The sequence below is a fragment of the Cebus imitator genome, unplaced genomic scaffold (assembly GCF_001604975.1).
Source record: "Cebus imitator isolate Cc_AM_T3 unplaced genomic scaffold, Cebus_imitator-1.0 Scaffold329, whole genome shotgun sequence".
Taxonomy (NCBI): Eukaryota; Metazoa; Chordata; class Mammalia; order Primates; family Cebidae; genus Cebus; species Cebus imitator.
Genome location: NW_016107644.1, coordinates 2884070 through 2901107, shown reverse-complemented (window position 1 = coordinate 2901107; position 17038 = coordinate 2884070). Strand labels below are relative to the sequence as shown.

At 64.8% G+C, this 17038-nt stretch overlaps 2 protein-coding genes across 7 annotated transcripts in view; both read right to left on the bottom strand.

The window, feature by feature from the left end:
* LOC108286822 overlaps window positions 1-2899 on the bottom strand; it is an 11646-nt gene extending 8747 nt beyond the window's left edge. For 2 of the 4 annotated variants that reach the window (XR_005196386.1, XR_001818088.2), the window contains exon 1: window positions 102-193. Coding sequence is in view for 1 of the 4 variants with exons in the window: in XM_017504906.2 (XP_017360395.1) it covers window positions 2383-2611 (229 nt within the window). In the remaining 3 variants the exon portion in view is untranslated. Of the gene's footprint in view, window positions 1-76; window positions 194-2382 lie in introns of those variants that run through there. The other 2 variants (XR_005196387.1, XM_017504906.2) reach the window with 2 other exon arrangements.
* Window positions 2900-5640: 2741 nt separating this feature from the next.
* PANX2 (pannexin 2) lies at window positions 5641-14753 on the bottom strand. Of its 3 annotated transcripts, XM_017504892.2 has the most exons (4): window positions 14460-14685; window positions 10376-10426; window positions 7459-8919; window positions 5641-6972 (listed from the first exon to the last, which is right to left on the bottom strand). In XM_017504892.2, the coding sequence occupies exons 3-4, from the start codon at window positions 8741-8743 to the stop codon at window positions 6629-6631; spliced, it is 1629 nt and encodes a 542-aa protein (XP_017360381.2). In that variant the 5' UTR covers window positions 8744-8919; window positions 10376-10426; window positions 14460-14685; the 3' UTR covers window positions 5641-6628. The 3 variants fall into 3 exon arrangements, with proteins under 3 accessions (XP_017360381.2, XP_017360380.2, XP_017360379.1); XM_017504891.2 differs by lacking the exon at window positions 10376-10426 and having other exon boundaries at window positions 5641-6846; window positions 14460-14753; XM_017504890.2 differs by lacking the exon at window positions 10376-10426 and having other exon boundaries at window positions 14460-14751.
* Between the last annotated feature and the right edge of the window lie 2285 nt (window positions 14754-17038).

Here is a 17038-nt window from a genome sequence, read left to right as displayed (position 1 = left end):
TTCACCCCGCCCCCCACAGTCCCCGCACTGCCCCGACCTGGGCCCGCCCCCAGCCCGGTGGCGGGCCCTCACGCACGCGCCGTCTGCACCGCGCGGCTTACCGAGGCGAGGCGGCGGCGCTCCTCAGCTGGCCTCCATGCGGCGCGGACCCTCAACGGACGGGGCGGGCCGGGGCCGCGGGGCGGGGCGGAGCAGACGGGCCGAGGGCGCCGACGGCCCCGCGGCATGCCGGGAAGGGTAGTCCCAGGCGCCTCCTACTCGGCCCCGGCCCGCGACTCCGAACTACACTTCCCAGGGAGCCGCGCGCGAGACCCTGCGCCGCCCCATCGCCCCCGGGTCCTAAGGATCATTGGCGCGCACTCGGGAAATGGGTTCGAGTCCCGCCGCTGCCACGGCCTTGCGAGGCGCGCCCACGTTCTCTGGCCGCAGCTCTCAAGCTGTGAAATGGGGACAATGCTCGCACGGCGTCCACAGGATGGTTTTGCGTTGAATTAGATATTGAAATGTAACTGTTCTGCGAGCCGTCAATCCCGCACGAAGGGGACAGCTGATAGTGGGCCACGAGGAGCTGAGTACAAGGGATCAGGGAACGCGCCGACGTGGCCTCCGCCCGGCCCCCTCCCCTCTGGGGATCGGCCTCTTCCGTCTTCCCGGGGTCGCCCGAGAACCCTCCCCCACCCGGGACTCCTGCCTCAGCGGGACCTTGGCGGACCGCAGGCTGGGGCACCCCGGGAGGTCGACGGCCAGCCCGGCGGAAAACCCGGACGCGGCGGGGGTCTCAGGGCTCACGGACTCGGGCGCGCCGCCACTTCCGATCGTCCCGAGGCCCTAGCGGGACCCGGCTAGCCGCAGCCACCCGGACGCCGGACCCTCCCCGCGCGCCTTCTGCCCCGAGGGCGTGAGAGGTGGCCCAGCGCCACCCGCCGCGCCCTCCTGCCCGGGCGCCCTCCTGCCCGGGCGCCCGGACCCCTTGCTGCGCCCACGGGAGCGGCCGGGGCCAGGCGGCCCAGGAGCTGCGCGCTGCGGGCCACGGCGCTGACGGGGATGCGGGGGTCGGCGGCCAACGGGCGGTGCGGGCGATTTGCCGCCCGTGCAGAGGACTCGCTGCCCGACAGCGGCTGTGCCTCCTGCCTGCGCCGCGCGCCTGCTCTGGCCAGGGCCCACGGCTTCCTCCTCCACGACCCGGCTTCTTGGCTGCCCCGGCGCTGGCGCTGGGCTTAGTGCACGCGTGGACGTGGCGATGGCTCGCCTGTGGGCTGCACGCGCGGACCCCACTGCCAGCTGCCGGAAGCTGCGTGCCCACCTCTACCGCCCTGCCCCAGCCCTCGGATCAGGTCCTCAGAGCGGGCCGCCCTGGGGCCAGGACTCCAGTCACAGGGAGGTCCGCTGTGTCTTCCTGCCAGACACTGAAGAGTTGCGGGAAGGGGCCAGATGGGCCCCGGCTGGGGGCCCTTTAGAAGAGGGAGGAGGGCGCACCTCTCTGCCCAATGCCCTAGGACCTGCTACTCTCTGCAGCCAGAGTGAGGACCTCGGTGACGGCTGCCCAGAGCAGCAACCTCGGCGAGCCTGGAAGGCCAAAACAACAGGCTGGGGTTGGGGGAGTCCAGCACAAGTGCCTGGGCCGGGTATGGGTCTGCCTGAGGCTGCCCACCAGGACTTGGCACTGGGGAGCCTGCTTCCTTCCAGGCTCCAGGAAGAGAGGCTGTGGCCCCAGCTCCAGGTTCTGAGGAGCTGCCCCAGCACGGGTGGCCTGCAGGGGTCCCAGGTTCCTCTATCCCGAGCCAGCCCGTGGTCCTCCCAGGGTCAGGCAGGTGGGTGAAAATGGGTGTCCACACAGCACCAGGCTGGGATCCCCTCCAGCAGGCTGGGCTGGCTGCCCACCGAGTTCTCTTACACAAGAGGCCCCACTCCCTCCTACAGCTTCCTGGTCCCCAAACTGTAGGACTGGCCTTAGAGAGGCCTTTGTCCTCCTTGGTGAAGGACACTCATTTCTGACTCCAGGGCCTCGGGTTCATACCCTCTCCATTCATTCTCACTGTTTGCTGCCTTTGCGGTCAGTCTGCCTTTCTGACCACTCGGTCACATTCTCACAGGAGGGCGGTGGGTGGCAGTGGCCCTGGCTCCACCTCACCCATTTCTCAGCGCTGGGCTGGTGTGGAGGGAAGATGCCTGGCCTGGGGGATGGAGGCCTGGGTTTAGTCCGGGCCATCTGGGATGGGTGCACGGTTCTCCTGGAGCCCCTCCTTCTCCACGAGAGGGACAGCGCAGTCCACCTGCCATGCCTGCCTATCTTCAGGGAGGAGGAGGGGCAGACGGGGGCAGGGAGGGGCACTGTTTCAAACCAACACCCACCCAGGGCTGCAGAACCACCCTCCGACTCACCTGGGCAAGGTGGCCAGTCGGGGAGGGGAGGGTGTCGGCGATCCCAGCCCCCGGTGGGCAGCAGACAGTGGAGAGGCAGAACTGCCCTCCAATCCAGCTGGGTCCCCTGCAGGGCTGCACTAGGCTGTGAGGGGCGAGAACCAGAAAAGGGGGCGATTGAGTCCTGGGGAGCGTGCTTGGAGAAACTGAGGCAGGTCCTTAGCCGCAGGCCCTGGGCCACCACCCGCATCTCAGGCTGGGCTTGTCTGCTAAAGGTCTGCTCCCAAGCCTGCGTTTCTCTGGGCAGGCTCTGCTCCTTCCGCCTCGGTGGGCAGGTGGGGTTGCCTTGGGAAGATGGTCAGGTGCAGGTGGAGGATGTGCACCCTGGGGTGCGAGAGCTTTTGAGGCCCTGACCCCAGGAAACTGGCCATGTGGATGCCCTGTTCATGCAGCAGCCAGAGGAGGGGTTTCTTGAAGTGCTCTGCGGGGAGTGAGGAGGAGTCCTGGGGAGGATGGGGGCAGCATGGCCTGAGGGGCAGAGGCCAGTGCCTGGACCAGCCCGGAGGGTGCCTGAGGCCTCAGGAACAGAAAAGCACTCTGTGCTGGGAGGGAGCATCCTGGTCCCCAGCTGGCTCTGTCCTCAAGGGGTGGACCTTGGGAGTGGGGGTTCAGGCCCATTCAGAGCAGAACGACAGATCCCACAGAAGCAGGCCAGGCAGTGGGGGGGAGGGACGGAGCCACATGGGGGAGGGGGTTGGGGCTGGTTCCGCCCTGACTGGCGCCAAGGGTGAGCGCCGCCTTGTCAGGCCTCTGCGCCTCTGCCTCTAGGAACATGGCATGGCTGGTGAGGACACAGCCAGAAGAACAGGTCTGGGGATGAGACGGTTACATTGCCTGGGAGAGGCGGGAGCCAACGTCTCACTGAAGGATGGACACGGGCACGGCACGGGCTCCCGAGCACAGGCCGCAGGGGGAGGGAGGGCTGGCCCAGCACGGGGTGAGCGTCACTCGAGGCAGGAGCCACTTTCCAGACAGGACTTGGTCTGACACCTCCTGCCAGGCAGAGGCCCACAGGAGGGGGACGGGCAGCGTGGCTGCTGCCCATGGCCCTGGTCCCATCGAAGACTCCAGGTGGTTCCACGTGGCCCTTTCTGTGTCCGCGCGCTCAGCTCAAGCCCCGCCTTGGCCTAGATGTTTTCTGGGTAGCCTGCGGGGGAAGGTGCAGGAGCTGGACTCACCACCCAGACCGGCTGTCCCCAAGGACTATGGGACATCGCCCTTCTGGGCTGAACCATGCGGGACGCCGGGCAGCAAGGACAGGTGCAGGCAGGCAGGTGCACGTATGAGGGTAAGGAGGGCCCGGGAGGCGGGACCCCAGCCCCAGCTGGAGAGCAGCAAGGACGCGCATGGCAAGCTCTGCCACTGAGGCCATCATCCCTTGGGTCCCCTCAGCTGCCATGCCCTGCCCACCCTCGCCACTGAGCTGGTCTGTGGGTGCAGGCCCAGGGCTCAGCCCTCCTGCACAACCAAGCTGGCCTGGGCAGGGATTTGTGGGCACCGGGTCCCTCCCCTAGACACAGGAATGCTGGGCACATGGGCAAGCAGGCTGCGGAAGTGTCCTGAGTTAGGTGAATGTGAGGAACTGCACCTTTTCTTTTTGGGACAGTCTCACTCTGTCACCCAGGCTGGAGTGCAGTAGTGAGATCTCAGCTCACTGCAACCTCTGCCTCCCGAGTTCAAGTGATTCTCGTGCCCCAGCCTCCGAAATAGCTGGGATTATAGGTGCCTGCCACCACACCTGGCTCATTTTTGTATTTTTAGTAGAAATGGGGTTTCACCATCTTGGCCAGGCTGGTCTCAAACTCCTGACCTCGTGATCCACCTGCCTCAGCCTCCAAAAATGCTGGGATTATAGGCAGGAGCCTCTAATTATTTTGTTTTGTTGCTTTGTCAGCAAATAACTTCCTGTGCAGCAGCCACACCCCCTCCAGGCCTCATCTGTGGGCTCTGACACCCCAGACCCTACTGCCTGCCCTCATCGCTCTGGGCCACACACTGAGCAGCCAGGGACAGCCCCTGCCCAGCACCTGCTGGAGTGTCCACACGGAGTCCCGAGTCCACGGCCCCACCCTGCCCACTCCTTCTGTGGAACCACAGTGAAGGCTTTGCCCACGCTTCCCCCCATTGCCTATGCCCTTGACAGCCCCAGTGCCCTCCTGCGTGGCCCTGTGTGGCACAGGGTGTCCCTCCTTTGGGGATCTGAGTACATTTTTTATTTGTTTTGGAGACAGTGTCTTGAGCTGTCGCCCGGGCTGGAGTACAGGTGTGATCATGGCTCACTGCAGCCTCGAATCCCTCCCAAAGCGCTGGGATGACAGGCGTACGCCCAGATGCCTGCCCAGACCCACGGAACCAGGCTCTTTTTAATGGCAGGAGGCCTCGCCAACCAGAAGAGCACAAAAGCCTCCATTTTAATGTGGAGGGCAGGGTGCCCCCTCCAGCTGTGTCCTTGTGTGCCTCACGCCCCGGGCACCTAGGCTGGTGGCGTCGAGGATGGACACCTCTTCCGGACTCCTGGGAACCCAGGGGGCCCTGCCCAACCTGCTCAGGGCTGCTCCAGGAGGGGCCTGGGGAAGCCTGGGCCAGGTGGCAGACGGACCTGCTCTGATCTCACCTTGCAATTTGTGTCCTACAACCCCAACCCCACTCCGGCCCCCATGGGCCTCTGTCCTAGCTGCCCAGCCACCTGTCTTCAAGGAGACTCTGTTCAGACCCTCAGGGTCACCTGCCGGGGTCTGCAGGGCACGTGGCTCCATGGTGCACCCACAGGACCAGCCTTGTTCCATGGAGTCCTGGGCCTGGCAAAGGGGCCTACCCAGGACCTCCATATTGTTTTGAGCAACACAGACCACACTGAGGGTGCCTCCTCCAGGAAGCCTTCCTGGATCCTGCCAGCTCTCTGTTCCCCTAGAGTGTGCCTCATAGTCCTCCTCCTCTCTCCCTGCAGGAGCAGGAAGACTGAGGGGGTCACGCGTTCGTCTCCCAAGCCTGTGTGCCCCACGGCTTCAGGCCACAAATGAATTACCTCCATGCCCACAGCCTGAGTCCAGGGTGTGTCCTGCTCCAAGCATGACACCTGCCATGGGTGCAGAGTGGCCCCTTATCACGCTTCCGGACAAAGGTGGCCCCTGCCCTATGTCCCCCGGCGTCCCCCAGGCGTGGCACCGAGTTAGGGGATGGGCGTGGAGGGAGATGAAGGCCCCGGCGGAGCACAGGCGGTTATCAGAATAATATTTATTGATATGCTCGGTGCTACCTTGTTAATTCTGCATCACATGGCCTCCATGGCTGAGGTATTTGGGGTGGGACCTGCGGGGTGCCCGCCAGGGCTCCCACGGGAAGCCATGTGGCCTTGGCTGTGGCAGGGGGCTGGGCGGGGGATGTGGTTATTGCGTTGGGCTCCCTCCCTCCACACATGACCACGTTCCAGCGTGCACTCACGCACTCACCGCCTGCTCACACACACGCTCCCAAGCTAGGCCCTGCACACACCTGTGCACCACTCTGTGCACACGCACACACGTGCACACTCGTACATACACAGCTGCTAGCTCATGCCCACCTCTGCTGTGTCCGTTCACACACACACCATCCAGCTTTAAAGCCATCCTAAGTCTCCTGGTGATAAATACAGCAGTCTTAGGAAAATAAAATGTCTGTCAGGCTACGAGGAGAAAGTGCAGGTGGGTCTTTGACCCGAGGGTGGACCTCAGTCCCTCCCACCAAGGGCATCAGGTCCCTGCAGGGGTGACCCCTGAGCATGTGACACCATGGGCGTGACTGCCCAGCCGGACAAACCGGCCCCAGCTTCCTCTTCCCTGGCTCTGGGCTGGGGGTGCTGGGCTGTCCGGCCACAGCCCGGGGCCAGAAAGAAACTGACTAAAAAAATAAACTCTTGGCCTCCTGGCCCCCCACCCACGGCTGGGCACCTGACGCAGGGGTGTGGGAGGCCGGCTTCAGCCTTCCTGGCCACTGGCTCCATAGGGCCACCTTTCCCCGCCCAACCAGTGCCTGGTGATGCCGTGGGGCGGGTTCCCCTGTCGAGTGGGTGGGGATGGGGGCCCCAGGCATGCGGACAGAGGCGGGGGGTGCGGGCAGTGCAGGCGAAGCAGAGGCCACGTCCACGCAGGGCAGGCATCCCTGGAGGTCAGCCTGGCCACACCACACTCACGCAGAGGGGCGCTCCAGGCGCGGGCGGTGCCATCCCTCAAAACTCCACAGTACTCACGACTGTTCTCGGCTCATCGAAGGTGGCGATGAGGATCTGCTGCGGGGCTGGGATGGCGATGAGGTCGCCCACGTCCTGCGGCAGGCGGGGGCCCCCTTCATCCTCCTCGCGGGCCTCGTACAGCGTGTTGATGTGCAGCAGCGGGTGCGTGGCGTTTCGGCTCAGGATGGTCAGGGGCTCTGCCTTGCCCAGGCTGGCTGGTGACAGAGGGGCCACAGCAGGGGCGGCGGGAGGTGAGCGGACGTGGAACGGGGCCCCCGAGGGAAGCCCTGCCCGGGCTGGCTCTGAGGGGAACGGGATTTCCTTCTCGGGGAGTGGAGCATCTGCAAACAGCCAAGAGCACAGGCATCTCACACTGGGGCTGCCGCTGCGCCCCTCCCAGCGCCCACTCAGTGCAGGCCGGCAGCGGGGGAAGCGCCCTGGAGAGCCTGGGGCGCGACGCCCCTGAACACAGCAGCCGTCCTGGACTCACGCCCCGCCTCGCCGTCCATGGAATTTCCTCACCCTCACCCGGGGAACTTGGCTCCACCATGCACGTGGAGCTCAAGGAAGCCGACCAGGAGCACATCCCTCCCAGCCTGCGTCCTTCCCACTGGCCTCCAGGGGGTCTCCAGGGCCAGGCAGAGGCGCACCTTGACAGTGAGCCGGTTTGATGGAGCCGGTTCAATCCTCCGCCTCCTCTACGCGGCTCCAGGCCCCCACCCTTCACTGGTGCCCTGGCCGGGCTCCCGCGGGCCGCTGTGGCTATGGGCCCCCCTCCAGTCCCCTGTCCCCCGTCCCGCGTCCCCTGTCCCCAGCCCAGCCCGTACCTTTGGCGGGCACCGCGGCCAGGCCCAGCCCACAGTCGTCCGCCTGGGACAGGAAAACCCCCTCCTGGCTCCGGGAGGCGGGCAGGGCAGCGGGCACCGCCTCGGGCTTGGCCTTCTTGGTGCCCAGGATGTAGGGGTGCACGTCCAGGGAGAAGTGGCGCGCATGCTTCTTGTCGGGGGCGGGCGGTGGGGCGGGGGCGGGGCCCGGGTCACCGCCTCCGCCCTTGTAGTGGTGGGCGGCACGCGAGCCCGCATCCAGCAGCGGCGCGATCAGCGTGTCCGTGGCCGTCTTCCTGCGCGCGGGCTTGGGCTTCTCCGCCTTGCTGTTCTCCACGCGCATGATGGCCAGCGGCTCCTTGAAGGGCTGCGGAAGCGGGTTGCTGGTGGGGATCCACTTCATCTTCTTGCGCGGCCGCTTGACCACGGGCGGCTCCGCGGCGCCGTCGGGCTCGGCGGGGTTGGTGCTGGGGTCCACGGTCTGCACGCCCGAGTCGCGCACCGTGGGCGTGGCGTCGTGGTTGGACTGCGCCAGCGCTGCCAGCAGCTGCCGGACCACGTTGTCGTACATGAGGTCGCTCTCGTTGGTGATGAAGTCCAGCCGGTTGAGCGACTTGATGTGGTCGCGGTTCTCGTTGCAGAACATGGCCAGGATGTTGATGTCGCAGAACTGCGAGCGGCGCCACTGCCGGCGCGTCTTGATGCCCACCTTGTGCAGCTTGTCGAAGATGAAGTTGCTCTTGCGGAAGATGAAGAGGTGGATGAGGTTGACGAGGATGATGAGGTTCATGACGCACAGCAGCACGATGTCCACGCCCGCGATGATGCGCTGCAGCTGCACGGACGGGAGCTTGCAGCTCACGCGCACCGCGGATCCTGCGCCCGCAGGCCCGTCCGGGGCCGCGCCCAGCGCGCAGGTGAACTCGTTCTGCTTCTGCGTGGCGTAGTAGGTGCACAGGTAGGAGATGGGCACAGCGCTCAGCAGCAGGATCAGCACGTGGCGCGCCAGGTACAGCTTGGCCAGGAAGTTGCTGCGGCCGCGGCGCTCCAGATACTTCTCGAACAGGTTCTGCTCCGGGCTCTTCTCCTTCTCCGCGTTCTCGATGATCTCGCGCCTCTCGCGCTCCGTGATGCCCGGCCCCTTGGACTGGATCTGCTTCTCGATCTTGGGCGCACGGCCCTCCGCCGCCCGGTGGTAGCAGTTGTCGATTTCCTGCAGCAGGAAGTTGAGCTCCGAGGTGAGGCGCGTGGAGGCCAGGAACTCCCAGCCCAGCGCGGGCACGTACATGATGGCGGCGAAGGCCAGCAGCGCGTAGGGCAGGAACTTGTGCTCGAACAGCGACGGCCACAGGCTGGCGTCCACGCCGGGCAGCGCGTCCCGCAGCTCCGTCCAGCAGTAGCCGCGGGCGTACAGCGCCTGGTCGCGCGTGAAGTTGTGCGGGGTGTAACAGTAAATGGGTTCCTCTGGGGGCAGAGAGGAGACACGGGCTGGGGCGGGGAGGCGGCACTGGCTGGGGTGAAGAAAGCCGGCTGGACCTGACCTCGTCCCTGCCGAACCACCTCCCCAAAAGCCTCTCCAGCCTCCTCCCACACAGCGCCTGCTTCCTACAGGGCCTGCTGCTCCCCAGATGAGCCCCACTCCCCGCCCCCCACCACGGTGGTGTGGGGGTCCTGCCCTGAGCACCCCCACGAGGTCAGCTGCGGTGCACCTGCAGGTTGAAGCCAGGACCGCCCCGGGAAACCACCTGAGCCACGCATCTCTCAAAATTCCACAAAGACTGTGTGCACAAGGGGAAACCGAGTCCCAGAGAGGACCAAGGCAGGCTGGGCGTCCCAGCCAGGGTCTCTTCCATGCACACAGCCGGACCCAAACCAGGTCCCAGCCACCGGCCAGGTACAGCGCAGGGCTGCCCAGGGCGCATGGCTCAGGTACTGCTAGCTCCCGGGTAAGCCAGCATGGGCTCTGCCAGGCCTTGACGGTGAGGGGCGTCTCCCTGAGACCCCAGACACCAGGTGGGTTGGGTGAGGATGTCACCAGCTGGACTTCGGTATCTGCTGCTAAAATTGCAAAGAGGGAGCCTCTTGAACTGCAGGCAAATGGCCATTACTGATCTTTGTTTTCCCTCAGAGCCTGTCTCTGCCTGCAGGTGACAATGGGCACGAACCGGCAATAAAGAAGTGTTCAGGACACTTGCGCCACGGCCAGCGTCGGGTCCAAGCAGCTGGGATCTTGCTAACATTTCCCAGGAAGGCTCTGAGCCTGGGGGCCGCGGGCCATCGTCCTGTCCGTCCAGGCTGGGCCCTTCACGCAGTGCAGGTACCAGGGCCCACTCCAGCCTCAGCTTTGTCTCGGAGCCCCAAAGAATGGCCCCAGGGCAGGACCCACATCAGCATGATCCCCTCCCCATAGAGCTGAGGCAACAGGGACAGGCCTGCCCCTCCGCGCCAAGCCCTAATTAGGGACGGAAATTGAGGCAGATGAGAGACACCTGCCCACTCTGGGAAGAGCAGCATTCACTGTTGATGCCACACAGGGCCTGGGGCTGGGCACAATGGCTGGCTACAAGCGGGGCATGCAGACCCCACAGCCTGCAGGTGCCTCCATCCCTGACCCCGCCTCAGCTATGGGCCCCACGTGGCCATTATCACCACGGAGGCACATCCACACAACCCGCTCAGGGAGGGTTCAAGGAGAGCCCCTAAGGCAGGGCTCCCACGGGCCATCAGACCCCCCTGAGGGTCCTGGAGACTCTGGAGGGCTTGGGAAGGAGCCTGGAGAGAGGCAGGAAAAGCTGGGACCTGAGGCCCGTGTCCTCGGTGGGGACATGGGGCTGGAGATGAGCTGGGCTCAGAGAAGAGCAAACCGGACAAGGCAAAGGAATCCACTCTCTTGGTTGAGAAAATGGCATATTTTATTTACTTATGTTTTGTCCTCACAGCCAATCCCAGGAGCCAGAGAAGAGCGTCCACCCTGGGGAAGAGAACAGGGACAGGTTTGTGTCCCATCCTGAGCTGGGCCCATCCCTAGCAGCCACCCTTGCTGGGCACATGTGGCCAACATGGGAGGGAAAGGCCCCGGAACCCCTGGCCCTGACTCCAGTAGGGCCGCAAGGAGACTGGAAGGAGGGATCCTTGGTTCTGGGGCACGGGGTGGCCTGTCCTTCAGGGTGGATGAAAGCTGGGGCCCCACACCCTGCCACGTCTGGTGAGCTGCCCCCACTGTGTGGAGCCCCACTGGGACCGGGGCTCCTGACACCTGTCACCATATCCCTGCCGTGTGGCGGCAGCAGCAGCAGGGGGAAGACAAGCCCTGCTTGCCACTCTGACCTCAGTCTCCTAATCTGCTCAACCAAGGATACTGCCCTGGCTCACTGCAGGTGAGAGGCCTGGCCCTTCGGGGCCCCGGAGGCATGTCCAGCAAGGCCTCCCTCCCGCCATACCTGCGGGGCGCAGGGTGCTCCTGGAGGCCTCAGCAGGTCCTGATGGACTCAGAGCTGTGCTGGCAGCCGGGCAAGGCCAGCCTCTCCCAGTGATGTTGGGGGTGCTGGCCCGACTCGGGGTGGGGCAGCAGAGAGGGCCTGCTGACCCCAAATCCACGGGCCCATCCCAGACACAGCGGCTGCCACGGGTCTCCTGCCTGAGGCGCTCCTCTGGGATTTGCCAGAGACAGTGGGGCCCTGCTGGGCCAGCACAGGTGTCCCAGGGGAGGCAGGAAGGCCTGGCCCATCCAAGAGGGCGGACGGACCGCGGCCAGGGCTTCTGGGGAGACAACACTGTGTGCACCCTGGCTACCCCAGCTATGCCCCAAGAGAGGACACTGGCTTCCCAGCCAAGGAGCCTGTCTAGACCATCCTCAGACCCCTAGGGACAATGGCAGACTCCAGACGCAGCCAGGGGCCTGGCTGAGGGAGGAGCACCTCTGAGTGGGTGTCTGAGCGTGCCCCAACATGGCCCATGTTCATATTTGGAGTGCTGCCCCCAGGGCCCCAGGCCACAGCCCAGCCCCCCAGCCCTCCCCCAGTCCTGCCCTTTCTCGTCCTGCCATCTCCAGCCCCCCGCCGCACACGGCCCCGCATGGGTGAAGCTGGGTCCCTCCCAGCTGCCCAGCAGTCCTTCCTGCCCATCTTCCCACCTGGGGAGTGGGGACACCTCTCAAGGATCCCCGGCTCTGCGCAGGCTCCTCCTGTCTGCTGGCCGCACCCTGTCCGGTCACCCCAGATCACTGCCACACCTTTGAAGACCTCGGCCCAGTCCCTTCACGGATTCCCCTGGCCTTACAGATCTCCACAGGGGGTCTGCAGTGAGCGAATGAAGGCCCCAGAGATGCCACATTCCAACCCTGGAACCCGTGGCAGTGTCGCATTTCCTGGTTCACGAGGACTTTGCAGACATGACTAGGTTGGGGGTCTTGGTGGGAGGCAATCACGGGGCTCCTCTAAGAGGGTCAGAGTCAGGGACGGAGATGTGAGGACGACATGGGGCCGCCTCTGAGGACGCAGGAAGGGCTGGAAGGCCAGGAATGTGGAGGCCTCTGGAGGCCGGAGAAGGCGGGAAGCAGATTCTCCCCTGGAGCAGCCCTGCTGACACCTCGTTTTAGCCCCATGAGACTGGCTTCTGATTTCTGACCTGTAGGTTTGTTCCAGCAGCCACAGGAAGCTAATCCCAGTAGTGGCTGCATACCTGCTACCTTCTCCCTCCCGCCTCTGCAGGCTGAGGGGGGCTGAGACCCTTCCCCGGCCCACCTGGAGACCCTGGGACTTGTCCCCTACCTTCGAGGGTACTGCATCCCCAGATAGCAGCCGGTCACACAGGCCCTCAGGCCCAACCCTGCCCTGTGGCACCAGGGGCTGCGCCCAGCCCTCCAAGGAGACTGAGGCCAAAAAGAGGTACTAGCCATAAGGCTCCTGGGTGCTGAGGGGCAGAGCACTCCCTTTCCGTCTTAAGAAAGTTGGGCCGGGTGCGATGGCTCATGCCTTAGTCCCAGCACTTTGGGAGGCTGAGGTGGGCGGATTACCTGAGGTCAGGAATTCAAGACCAGCCTGGCCAATGTGGTGAAACCCCATCTATACTAAAAATACAAAAATCAGCCTGGTATGGTGGCATGCGCCTCAGCTACTTGGGAGGCTGAGGCAGGAGAATCGCTTGAACCCTGGAGGTGGAGGTTGCAGTGAGCAGAGATCGCACCACTGCCCTTCAGCCTGAGTGACAGAGCCAGACTGTCTCAAAACAAAGACAAAAAAGGGGAAATTTGGCCAGGCACAGTGGCTCATGCCTGTAATTCCAGCACTTCGGAAAGCTGAGGTGAGAGGATCACTTGAGCCCAGGAATTCGAGACCAGCTTGGGCAACATGGCACAAAAATTAGCCAGGGGTGGTGGCAGATGCCTGCGGTTCCAGCTACTGGGGGCTCGGGGCTGAGGCAGGAGGATCACCTGAGCCGGAGAGCTGGAGGTTGCACCACTGCACTCCAGCCTGGGCCACATACCAAGACCCTGTCTCAAAAATGGTAATTTGGACACAGGGAAGGAAGACGCTCAAGAAAAGACAGAGGTAGAGACTGGGCGGCGCGGCCACAAGCCGAGGCTGGCCAAGGACTGCTGGCAGCACCAGAGGCTGCAGAGGCGGGAAGGTCCCTTCCCCAGATGCTCGGGAGGGAGCAGGGCCCAGCTGACACCTTGATTTTGGGCTGGTGGCCTCCGGAACCACAAGAAATAAATGTCTCCTGTTTGAAACTGCCTAGTTTGTGGCACTTTGTTGCCACAGACACAGAGAACACACATGGTGCCTGCACACCCTGGGTCCCCCCGAGGCCCCACACAAACCTGGGTTCCCTGCTCTGCCTGAGTGTGCTGTGCACCTGCCACAGGGGTCCTCTAATCCTGGGTGTCTGAGCTCCAGTGCTCCAGAGGAGAGACCAGCAGAGGCCTCCTCCACCCCTGGGTGGGATCAGACAGCCTGGCCAATGTCCACCCTCAGGCTGGCATCTCCAGGCCACAGGCCTCCTAAAGGCAAGGCACCTGGGAGATTCTGGAAGCGCCAGTGCTAAGGCAGGGTCCCTGAGATTTGGAGGCAACAGGAGAGGGGGCCCCAGCACCCCCTCCCTGCTGCAGACTGGCATCTCTGGGCCACGAAGGCCAGGAGACCCGAACCCTGACCCCCTTGCCTTGGCCCAGACCCCAGGAAAGGAAGCTCTCGACTGCACCTTCCTCATCCCACTCCTTGGGGAGGGCAGAGGTGCCAGGTCCCCCCCCACAGAGGCTCACAGGCAGTCTGGCTGCTCTGTCCCTCTCCTGCCTCCCTGGGTGGCTTCAGGTGCCCCCACAGGTCCTGCTCTAACCAGCTGGCTTCTAGGTTCTGCTGACAGCCCCTCTGTCCCTGCCCTGGTCCACCCCCATCTCCCTGCAGGAGCTCTGGGCTCCCTGCTCCACACGTTACCCCACCCCATACTAGCCCCCCTGTTTCAGACCTTCAGAGGCCCCCAGTGCACCGGGAGCGGCCTAGCTCGCTTGAGGGGTGGAGGGTCTGGGCCTCTCGGAGACACTCTGCCCTCCTTCCACCCAAGTCCAGCCTGGGGACACTGCCCAGCAGCGTGGGGGCTCCACCGGCCCCTGGCATCAGCTCTCTGCTCTAGACACCCGTCCCGGCCTTTCCTGGTCCCCCGCTGGCCACCCTTCCACCCCCTCAGACGCTGCTGTGACGTTCTCCAGACCAGATCCCCTGTCTCATTGCATTTAAGACCCCCAGGTCAAAAGGCCTAGTCCCACGGGCGGACGAGTGGAAGGCAGAACAACAATAAAAAGACGAGGGGTCTGGGGCCGCCCCAGCGAGCAGCGACACCTGCAACGATGGGGGCGGCTGTGGAAGGTCCCTGGGACGCGGCGGACGCAGCCAGGCCACGGTGGGCGCGGCTGGACGGAGCCGCCACGCACGCGGGAAGCGCCAGGGCCCGGACACCTGCGGACTCGCCCTCCCGCCCGCACCCCGCGCCCGGGCCGCCGGCCTCACCTGCGAAGTTCTTGGTGAAGACCAGGGTGACCAACAGGATGGGCACCAGCACCGTGCCGATGGTGACCACGCGGTCGAACGGCAACTCCAGCTTCAGCTGCAGCAGCAGCGCGGCCAGCGCGCCCGCCTTGTCGTCCTGCGCGCCCGGCAGGATCAGCTCCCGCAGCTTCTCTCCCGCCAGCAGCGCGGTCGCCATGTCCGCCGACTGCTCCAGGAGGTGGTGCATGGGGGGCGGGGGGCGCGGCCCGGCGGGGGGCGCGGGCGGGGCGGGGGGCGCGGGGCGGGGCCCGGCGCGGGGGGCGCGGGCGGGAGGGGACGCGCACGGCGCGGGGGCGGGGATCCGGGCCGGGTGCTGGGAGCCCGGGGTGCGGCACGGGGACGGAGGGCGCGGGAGAGGGTAGCAGGGGACGCCGGGACCGAGCGGGGGGCGCCGAGGGATGGAAGTAGCCGGGGGCGCGGGGCGGGAGCGGGGCTGGCCGGGCGCGGAGCCCGCGGCGGGGCTTGGGGGTCGCTCCGCCGCCGCCCCCGGGGGCAGGGGTCGGGCGGCCCGGGCCGGCGCGGGGGTGGGGGACACCGGAGCCGCCCGCCTCCGCCGCAGCCCGGCCCCCGCCCTGGCGCGTGCCTCCGGCGGGGGCGGCGGCGGGATCAGGGCCCAGAGCGCGGGCGGCGGCTGCTGTCCCTGCCTGGGGCAGGCGGCCCCGCTCCCGCGGCGGGGAGGGTGCTGTTTACCTGCGGCGACTCCGCGGCGTGGCTCCGCCCCCCCGCTCCCCCCGCCACGCAGATGCGGCGTGGGCGATGACTTTGCAGAAAATGTTTAAATGAAATGAAATGAATTAGTGATGACCGCTCCCTCTTCCTGGGAACGCGGGGCGGCTGGGTGGGGGCTGCCCCGGCCCGCGGGAGGGTGGGCGGGGGTGGGAGCGGCCCTGCGGGGCGCGAGGGCTTTGGGCCGGGGCGGGGGCGCCGCGCGGTGGAGCCGCGAGGACTGGGAGCGCGCTGGGGCTGCACCCGCCGCACTGCAGGGCCCCCCACCCAGCCCAGGACGCGGAGGGGGCTTCCTCGCCCGGTCCCCTCGCCTGGGGTCGCCTCCTCTCCCTTCCTCCCTGCCCCTGCCGCGCCCTGCTGTGGGCCTGAAGGCTCCCGCGCTCCTGGGGTGCTGAAGGCCACCGGCGGGGAGGCCGGCGCCCTCTTCCCCGGGCTCGGGGGCCCGTGTGCCAACAATGAGGGCACTTCCCTGCCCCACTCGAGCCCCCCCCAGTCCCACCCTGAGTGACCCCATCACCTCCGCGGGGGCCCCTCTCCTGCACCCCGCACTTCCTCCCCACCGCCTCATCCCGCGCTCTGTTTCACAGACGTTCAGCTCAGGGGGGTCCCCTCCGCTCCCCACAGCCATCGCCCTCCGTCCTGCCTCTCCCTCTGGGAGCCGCCGGGTCTGGTTTCAGGCGCGGGTTCCGCGTTGTCTGCGCCCACAGGGCCCTCTTCGGTCAGTGGTTTTCCTTCGTGTAGGTCCCCTTCCCACTATACCAGGACGTACGTACACGATCTTTTATATGAAAGATTTAGCGTGATTGGAGTTTTAAGTTCATTCAATAATTCATTCAAAAAATGTATCTTGAATGTATCTTGAGCCCCAGTGCTCGCAGGCCCGGCCACCTCTGTGAGCAAGCCAGGAGGTCCCCCTGCCTCCCTGGGCTGCAGAGCGTATGCATATCTGCTGTGAGCTTTCACGCTGTCTGCGCTTTTAAAGACCCTTGCATGTTTCTGAGAGAGGCCAGCCCACGGCTTCCAGCAAACTTCATCCTGAGGCAGGCAGTTCAGCTACATCCAGTCCCTGCACCCAACCACCCAGTCACCCCAGATAAACCCAGTTACCCCAAGTAATCCAAGCACCTCCAGTTAACAGTCCCTACCTGATAACCCAGTTAACCCAACAACGCAGGCACCCCAGATAAACCAACTCACCTTCAGATAACACAGTCGCTTCTCACATAACCTATTCATCCCAGATAACTCAGTCACCGGCAGACAACCCAGTCACTGCCAGATAAACCAATCACCCCAAATAATGCAGGCACCTCTCACATAACCTATTCACCTGATAACTCAGTCATCCCAGATAAAATAATTACCCCCAAATAACCAAGTCACCCTTCAGGTAACCAGATAAACCAGTCATCTCCTGGATAACCCAGGCACCCCTCAGATAATTCATCCCATATAACCATCACCCCCAGATAACCGTCACCCCAGAGAACCCAGCCACCCTTCAAATAACCAAGCCACCCCCAGACAACTCAGCCACTCCCAAATAACCCAGCACAGTGATTTCCAGACCCTCTTGAGTGCCCTGGGTGTGGCTGCGGAGTGGGCACCTGTTAGATGCACTTTCTGCTTTCGCAGGGGTGCCTCTTGGTACTTTCCACAAGTCCTGGGCCAGTCCATGCTCTCACCATCGGTGAAAAATCTTCCCGTCCCTGTATTCTTTCCAGCTCTCAGCCCTATCCGCCTTCTAGTATCTGCCATTCTGAGGGGTGGAGTGTAGCTTAACAGTGCTTTTGAGTTTCTTTATTCCTCGTGGT